This window comes from Stomoxys calcitrans, chromosome 2, assembly GCF_963082655.1.
Source record: "Stomoxys calcitrans chromosome 2, idStoCalc2.1, whole genome shotgun sequence".
Classification (NCBI taxonomy): domain Eukaryota; kingdom Metazoa; phylum Arthropoda; class Insecta; order Diptera; family Muscidae; genus Stomoxys; species Stomoxys calcitrans.
In genome coordinates, this window is record NC_081553.1 from 236,498,752 (window position 1) to 236,507,405 (window position 8,654).

The 8,654-nt window shown below is 38.9% G+C and overlaps 1 protein-coding gene across 1 annotated transcript; it reads right to left on the reverse strand.

The window, feature by feature from the left end:
- Nucleotides 1–493: 493 nt before the first annotated feature.
- Nucleotides 494–7,976, reverse strand: LOC106081609 (RAC serine/threonine-protein kinase). The gene is made up of 8 exons (XM_059361804.1): nucleotides 7,926–7,976; nucleotides 7,009–7,661; nucleotides 6,758–6,923; nucleotides 4,065–4,262; nucleotides 3,600–3,989; nucleotides 3,292–3,525; nucleotides 3,070–3,216; nucleotides 494–2,963 (listed from the first exon to the last, which is right to left on the reverse strand). The coding sequence occupies exons 1-8, from the start codon at nucleotides 7,974–7,976 to the stop codon at nucleotides 2,889–2,891; spliced, it is 1,914 nt and encodes a 637-aa protein (XP_059217787.1). The 3' UTR covers nucleotides 494–2,888.
- Between the last annotated feature and the right edge of the window lie 678 nt (nucleotides 7,977–8,654).

An 8,654-nucleotide genomic window follows, 5' to 3' on the forward strand; every position in this document is an offset into this window, starting at 1 on the left:
ATTCTATTTTAGGCTGTTATTATTCAGTTAATAATTATGAATATTATTTAAGAAGTAAACATCACACGTCAGTCTGTCTGCTGCATGTCTGTCTGTTTCTCTGTCCGCATGTCAGTTAGTGCAGTCGTCGTTTGTGTCGTTTTGTTGAATTGATGCCAAGGATATTAGGATGTCCACGTTGCAATTCAATTTGCCAGAGTTTGCCTTTCACATTGAGTCTATTTTCTATGGATATACATCGTAGGCATGTAAACCGAGCTTATGTCTACAATTATTTACTTCTAAGTGTGACTATGTGTAAGGGTGTAGTGGGGGCAGAGTGTTGGTAGATGCGTACATGAGCGTGTTTTTGTGTTTTTGTATCGGTGTGTGTGGTTTTTTTTTTCTTCTCTTTTTTTTATGGGAAATTATTATAAATGAAGTCTCTGGCAAACTGTTAATATAACAGCTTTATACGTAAATTTAAAAGTGGAACTTATTTTCGTTGTTAACTTTGTTGTTGTTGTTGTTGATGTTTTTGTTGAATCATTTTCATGTTTATTGCAAATGGAAGGTGACTCTTGGCCTCTGAATTGCATTGTAACATCCATCTTGACAGGTTGGACATCTTTATATCGCCAGCATTTCCACTTTACGGTAAAGATTCTTTTTCGAAGTCAATCAATTTCATTAAAACTCTCATGAATTAAATACAATTCAGGAATTTCATTGTGTTTTTGTATGTTGTATGTTGTATGTCAATCTTGAACCAAACCCAGGACCATTAAATCGTTAGACAAATAAATATCCATTGTTAATATTGTTTTTTTACAAACCGCTTTAGATGGTAGTAAAGCGAAAACTATAGTTCACATATTTCCAATTCTCAAACATAACTAATTCCAATTCTAAAACATAACACCGTCACCTAGAATACAAATGGTGTAACTATGACAAAAACACTTTATCTCACGAAGGTTACAGAGATTTTTTCAATTAAACCAATTTTCAATGAATGACCGATTTTCTAAATTTAGATGTTCTCTCCTTAGGTGTACGTCGATAGTGGTGTGGGGCGGTGTATTATAATCTGCACCCTTTTTTTAAACCTAACCCAAACTGGGCTGTTCCATACATTTAAAAGATTCTATTAGAAATCTTTTCCTATTCAAATCAAACAAGAGCCAGATTTTGCTTCGAAGCAAACTTGTTGAAATTAAAAACTTCATGCGAACCTCATGCGAACTTCATGTGTGTGGTGCACGTGCCATCCTTAATGCTAGCATTGTATTCTTGTTTCCTTTGTTTTAGCCGTTGTTGAGAAAACAAAGAATGCGAGCATGTGACAAGCGATAGCAAATTTAAATGTCCTTTACATTAAGGCAAAAAAATTAATTTCTACTCATGGAGAAAGTTGGAGAGCATTCAATTTAATTTTTATTTTGTGCACCACTGATCGAAAATATTTTTTCAGTGTAATATCAGTGAAACTTTTGATGGAATTAAATTTACAAGCTTTGCTTTTAAACATTTTTTGTGGAAAATTAGACCGCAAAAAAAACTGACTATTCGGATTTTTCTTGAATTTGTATGCTTAGAAATGTATTTACGCTATAGTTGAGGTTAGGTTATATTGGCAGTCTGAAATCAAACTAACTTAGACCATATTTGTCCAATGTGACACCAAAGTAGCGACAGACCAAAGCCTCGAATTCACGTCCACCGTATCGATCAACTGAGTTCGCTACTAACTTAGCTACTGGGCGCCCATTTGCCCTCTAACGCTTGCACAATTCTGGTGACGGTGTTTGGATTTGGAAGTGAGAACAGATGAGACATATTATGGGAATCACATGGGTCACATTATTTCAACAAGGATAAGTGTTTCTCAATTTTATTTCTTCTTCTGCGATGGGTAGCAATGTTTTTTTTGTTGTTTTTTGGGTTTGCCTTCAATTGAAATCTGCGGATTTGGATTTTTCTGTTTATTTTTGTATTTTTGTTTTGTTTTCTTTTGTTTTTTTTTAATATATATAAAAATGTTGCTTCTTTACAATTAGACTTATACTTGTAGTGTGGTTTCCTGTTGTTGTAGTTTTTAAAGTGTGTGTGTGTGTATGAGTGTGTGTATAGTGTGCCTTTCGCGGTTTGCATGGGAAGAAATAGAGTTGGGGTATACCAGATGTAATATTCAGGCTATTTACTTTTTTTTCTTTTGAAAACAACGAGTTCACAACTGACCCGTCTGGACAAGAGTGTGGGGATTTTTTTGAAAATTTTCCTCATGATAATAGAGCAAACATTTGTTTGTCCTTTTTTGTTATAGAATAACATTTTTTCTTTTTTGTTTGTTTGTGTAGAGGTGTGTGTGTGTGTGTGTGTGTGTGTATTGACCTTTATGACTTTATTCGAAGCGAACATACCTCTGTTGTATTATAACAATAATATTCTTTTGTTATTAGAGAAGGGGAGGAGTGGGGGATATAGCAGTGTTGTTGCTGTTGTTGTTGTTGTTGACGTTGGCATTCTTCAATATTTAACTCAATCTTCTTGCTGTTGTTATTGTTGTTGTTGTTAATATTATTGTAGCTAGTAATGGTAGTGATAGCTTTAAGTGTCCTGTTGCGGTGTTTGTTTGTTTGTTTATGTTTTTGTTTGTTGTGGGTTTTTCTTTTGTTTCCTTGTTTGTCATTAGAGTGAGTGTTTATTAGGATTAGATCGCGTACATCGCATATATAGATCAAACGATCTCTGTGTGTGTCTGTGTGTGTGTTTGTATGTATGTTTGGGTGGTGTGTGTTGGGCGATAGACTCCTTTCGCGATTTGAATAAACGTGAACACGGCTTATATTGTTGTTGCTGGCATAGGCAATATGTGTTATGGTATAAACAAATGCTTTGCATCATTTCTATTGCATCGATGCCAGGGAATTGCTAATATGTGATGAAGTACCTAATGTGGAGGCCATGTCCTGGTAACTGAACTGTATATGCAAGCGGGCATTGAGGAAGAAAATATAAAAAAAGAGACAAAGTTTATGTTAGAAACGCATTCATTTGTACAAAAGCTCTTTGTGGCTGAATAGGTACCTGAGGGAAATGTGGTTCTTCTGCTATTGAACCTAGGGGACCCGTTGGATCTGGTGGTGTTAACTCGACACTTTCGCCAGTAAACTCTGTATCGAAGTAGCGTGTATCTGTGTCTGAGGTTACTTGGGGTTTGAAGGGGGGCTCAATCTATAGCGAAACAAAATGAAAAACACATATATATTTTTTTTTTCATTTTAAATCTCTGCTTTCACAGCCACGTACCTTCTTTTGCACCAGGTCTGTCCAATTAATACTGGCAAAGAAGGGGTGCACTTGTATTTCGTTGACATCGCCTGGACCGCCGCCCAAACGTTTTTTTGGATCCTTTGCCAAAAGACCGGCCAGCAGGCTTTTGGCCTCGTCGGAAAGTGTACGTGGAAATTTGACTTCTTCCATGAGAATAAGCGTAAAGAGGACATCATGATCGCGATTGTAAAATGGAAGACGTCCACACATCTAATATTTAATAACAAAAAAGCAAAACAGATATTTAAATAAAAACACAATCATAACGTTTATCCTCAGCTTACCATTTCGTACATAACAACTCCGGTGCCCCACCAGTCCACCGCTCGTCCGTAATCGTTATCTTCTAATACTTCGGGAGCCAAGTATTCTGGTGTTCCACAGAATGTTCTCGTCGTGCGCCCATATGTTATGTCTTCTTTGCACAGACCAAAATCTGCGATCTTAATGTGACCGTCTTTGTCCAACAACAGATTCTCTAACTTCAAATCTCTATAGATAATGCTCTGAGAATGCAGATATCCGAGGGCCGAAATTATTTCAGCACCATAGAAACGAGTTCGTTCTTCACTGAAAACACGTTTGCGACTCAAATGGAAAAACAACTCCCCACCGTTAACATACTGCATTACGAAACAAAGACGATCGTTTGTTTGGAAGGAATATTTGAGAGACTGCAAGTAATCATAGCAAGCATAGAGACATTGGTTAGGAAAAATATTGCAACAGGAATGCCACTTGAAACTTACTATTAAAAATGGGTGATTTGTTGTCTGTAGAACTCGACTTTCAGTGATTGTGTGGGCAACTTCATCCTTTTGAATGATTACTTCCTTCTTTAGGATTTTAATGGCATATAATTTGGCAGTTTCCTTCTCGCGACACAAAATCACCTTGCCGTAGGTTCCTTTGCCCAACACCTTTAAAAATTCAAAGTTCTCCAGAGTCTGCAAAGAAAAAATAAGCGTACACAACATGTTTAGAACGTATAAAAGACAAGTGACGGGTAGCTCAGTTTATATGAGGATTATTTAAGTAATGTGGCACATCTATCGGGACCATACTTGTAGTGATCATTGAAAAATCAAATTTACACCTATAAGTGTTCTCTGATGTCAGTATTTGAGGAAAATAACCAACGCTGCAAATACATGATTTAAATCCTTTTGATTAGCGTCGTAATCGGACATGGTATGCTCTGCGCCACGGTGACCTCCATGTATTAGACACTACATGACACAGAAGTTCTCTCACCAGGATTCAAATCCTTTTGATTAGCGTCGTAGCCGGACATGGTAAGCTCTGCGCCACCCTGACCTCCATGTATTGGACACTACATGACAGAGAAGTCCTCTCAGTAAAAAAAAGTTACAGAAAATAGTTCATACACTCTGAATATATGTATAGAATTTATTTAGAACTTTGGGTTTAAACATAAATGGACTTTGGGAAATCTGATGCGGTCTCACAAAGATAAAGAAGTCAGATCAGATGACTTTAAACAAATGTTAACATAAAGAGGTGCTCCTGCTTGCGTTATTTTTTCGCTCCCTCGGCGTCCTTATCAGAATTCGTTGCTATGTATCAGCATTTCTTATGATCAGATATTTTCCTGTCATAAGGCGTTCAAACCAAATTATAAGGGCAAAACGACTCGTTTCAACAAAAAACAAATGCCAAAATCGGGCCTCTAAATTTGGATGAAATTTGAGCTCTGATCTGTGTCGTGGTTATCGTTATCACGGATAGTGGAATGCTCCATACGAAGTAAGTGTAATTGCAGTGGTGGACAATCAGCGGTTTCAAGTGAAAAGTCTCCGTGAAAGGCCGGGCGGTATCGACTCTTGCTTAAATACTGAGTGCTCACCTACAGGAGCTTGACGAGGATCGCTACCTACAACAACACTAATCACGACTCACAAGTGCGTGGTCATGCGTAGGTAAAAAAAGTCGAGCGTAAGTGTGCGTAAATAAATATTGATCCGGATTGATCCGATGGAGTTCTTCATTTGCCGCCTCAGTGTATAACACCCTGCTACAACAACAACAGCTAAACTTGAGGTATTTCATATTTTTCTGCCTGTTCGGGCGAAGATGATTTGCTTATGGTTTCCTATTTCTGTCGAGACGATTTACGCCGTTCGGACTTGGCTATAAAAAGGAGGCCTCTTATCATTGAGCTTAAACTTGAATCGGACTGCACTCATTGATATGTGAGACGTTTGCCCCCATTCCTTAATGGAATGTTCATGGACAAATTTACAAATTTTACTTCTTACTACCAGAAAAAATTGCAACAAGTAAGAGCGTGCTAAGTTCAGCCGGGCCGAATCTTATATACCCTCCACCATGGATAGCATTTGTCAAGTTCTTATATATATACCATAAACGACTGGAATGCTGCTTGCGCCTTGTAGGGGCTCAAGAAGCAAAATCAGGAGATCGGTTTATATGGGAGCTGTATCAATGGGACACGTATGTTGAAGGTCATAGGAGAAGGCGTTGTACAAAATTTCTGCCAAATCGTATGAGAATTGCGCCCTCTAGAGGCTCAATAAGTCAAGATTCCGGATCGATGTATATGGCAGTTATGAACCGATTTGCACCATACATAGCACAGTTGGAAGCTATAACATAACACCTCATGCAAAATTTCAGCCAAATCGGATGGGAATTGCGCCCTCTAGAGGCTCAAGAAGTCAAGACCCAAGATCGGTTTATATGGCAGCTATATAAAAACATGGACCGATTTGCACCATTCTTAGAACAGTTGTTGGAAGCTATAACATAACACCTCATGCAAAATTTCAGACAAATCGGATGGGAATTGCGCCCTCTAGAGGCTCAAGAAGTCAAGACCCAAGATCGGTTTATATGGCAGCTATATTAAAACATGGACCGATTTGGCCCATTTAAAATCCCAAACGACCTAAACTAATAAAAAGGATTTGTACGAGCGCGTAGCTTTACTCCTTTTAAAGTTGGCGTGCTTTCGACAGACAGACGGACGGACGAACATAGCTAGATCGACTTAAAATGACATTATGGGGTCTCAGATGCACATTTCGAGGTGTTGCAAACAGAATGACGAAATTAGTATACCCCCATCCTATGGTGGAGGGTATAAAATTAGTTACGAAAAATAATACCCTACATGCAGAACCTTCCATTCACACTGAGGGGCCAAGCCTTGCCGATGAAGAGCTCTATCGGTTCATTCCGGTACGTATAACCGGCTGCCATGGTATTGGCAAAAAATTTATTCTTATACACATGCATGTGCATCTATCACATACAAATATATATACTTGAAAATATTACTCAAAATCTACAAAAAAAAATAAAGTATGAGGTCAATAATTCAATTATCAACTATTGAGTTGATACGTCAGTTATTTGTTTATTGCGATATTGGGGGGTGGCAGAATTGCTTTATACTCACCACTTTCTTGACTCCGCCACTGCTTCGTGTTGAAGTACCTTGCACAGAGAATTTCTCACACAATTCATCCTCTGCTATGGAAGCCATGTCAACATCTGTCATATCTGTGCTATTTGTGGTACTCATAGCTGTTTCGCCCAGCTCACTTAAACTACTGGCCACAGTTCTGCAAGTGTAACGAGCATTCACAAAAATGTTTGTTTGGTTATTCGACATAAATTTCATGTTCCGCTGCTATCGTTCGTACTCACCTGATAGCATCGGTCCATTCCTGTCTTTCTCTTTCCGTATCAACGGAAAATGTACGCTCAACCACAGAGGTCCATTGAAGGCCGCGTATTATAAATGTGTACGGCCTTGGCCTATCCACTGTCATTATCTGACAGCCCTTAATTGTGAAATCGTTCAAAGGCCTTTCGGGCGGTGCATTCTCGTTTGGCTTATTTCGCCATCCGTGTAGGGTGCCATCGGTTCGCAATATGAAGTATCGCGAACGCCATGTTTTGATGTGTTCTCCGCGCTTCTGCAGCCAACCCTCCTTAACTATTGTGGCATTTGTGTTTGCGCCGCCAGCTTCGTTTGCGGCAGGAATTGAGCCGATTTCTGACATGACTACTTTCTCAAATATCTGTGTGCTACTTGATGATTTGGCGAGATAATTTTGTGGCAATTGTTGCTCGGACACCGATAGCCGATGATTGCTGCTCGAAATGGGATTATTGTTGCTGTTTGTGCCGAACGCACTAAATGGACTGCTTAGCGAGAACACCAAGTTCGAGCCCAGCAATCCCGACGAGGTAGATCCTGAGGCAGAGGCTGGTGTTGTTGCCTTACTGTCGGCCTTTGCCACTACAGTCGATCTCCTCGATGTGGCAAATGGTAGATAATTCGTGATGAAGCCTTCCTATTTGCAGATAGTCCAATTAATTGTGGTTTTCTACCAACTGTAACGAAGAAGAAGAAGAAGACGAAAATAATAGAGAAAACAAGTATAAGTTGGATGTGTACAACTAATTGAACAGACTTTTTCAAATATTTCGCTTAATTGCATTCACATTTCGTTGTTTTTGTATTGTTCTTGCAGAATGGAAACCAACTCAAATGTGTGGTAGATAATATCGATAGTCAGCCTTCCCGTTATATCCCGTTACAGATGCAATTTCTTCACCTTTTCTGCTAAAGCACAAATGCGAATGCGAATGCGAAACAGCGAAAACATCATCCACAAACAAACATCATCCTACAAAACGCTAAGAGCAATGACAGTACAACACCACCTATTTGCTAAGAAAGACGAATTGCAGGCAGGCACAAGTCGCATGAACCCCTTTCCTCGCCTCGGTACACAGTTTCGGGGTATGTATGTTAATCGATGTTGACAGCCAGCGCCAGCGCCAGCGCCAGCAAAGCCAACAAAACGAACAACAACGACAACAATAGTGGCAGATCACTGATCTGTGCCAATGCGACTGACTACGGCAATGATTTCGAATAAGAAAAAGAACAACAACAAAATCCCATCACATAATTGCAAATACAGCTTTAACTCCTCCTTCGGCCGCCTTGGACCAGTGAAAGTACTATAATAGATTTCTCAAACTGACATTATCATCTTGCCATATTCCAAATTTGCCATATGTATGCATTTCACTTCTATGTACCATTACCAAGAGAAAACATAAAAAATGTCCTCAAAATCGCATCAACAGTAAGACATTGGAACTTCAGATAAAACAATTTTTGTCTACGATAGCAGTAACTTTGGACTCTTCTCTCTCACTTCTTCTGACCAAAACAACATGTTTCTGGCAGTACCACAACAGCTACAGCTAACAAGGATCTAAGCAATACATATTATAAAGGAATGCCATTGAAATTATAAAATTGTTGTAGGGCA

What these genes read in the sequence shown, in the direction of transcription:
- LOC106081609 (XM_059361804.1), bottom strand. Translation starts at nt 7,976, where the DNA reads ATGTTTTCGCTGTTTCGCATTCGCATTCGCATTTGTGCTTTAGCAGAA. An exon ending in GTGGCGGAGTCAAGAAAGTG is followed by an intron (nt 4,263 to 6,757) that starts GTGAGTATAAAG and finishes TTTTCTTTGCAG; the next exon opens with ACTCTGGAGAACTTTGAATT. An exon ending in CAGACCTGGTGCAAAAGAAG is followed by an intron (nt 3,217 to 3,291) that starts GTACGTGGCTGT and finishes GTTTCGCTATAG; the next exon opens with ATTGAGCCCCCCTTCAAACC.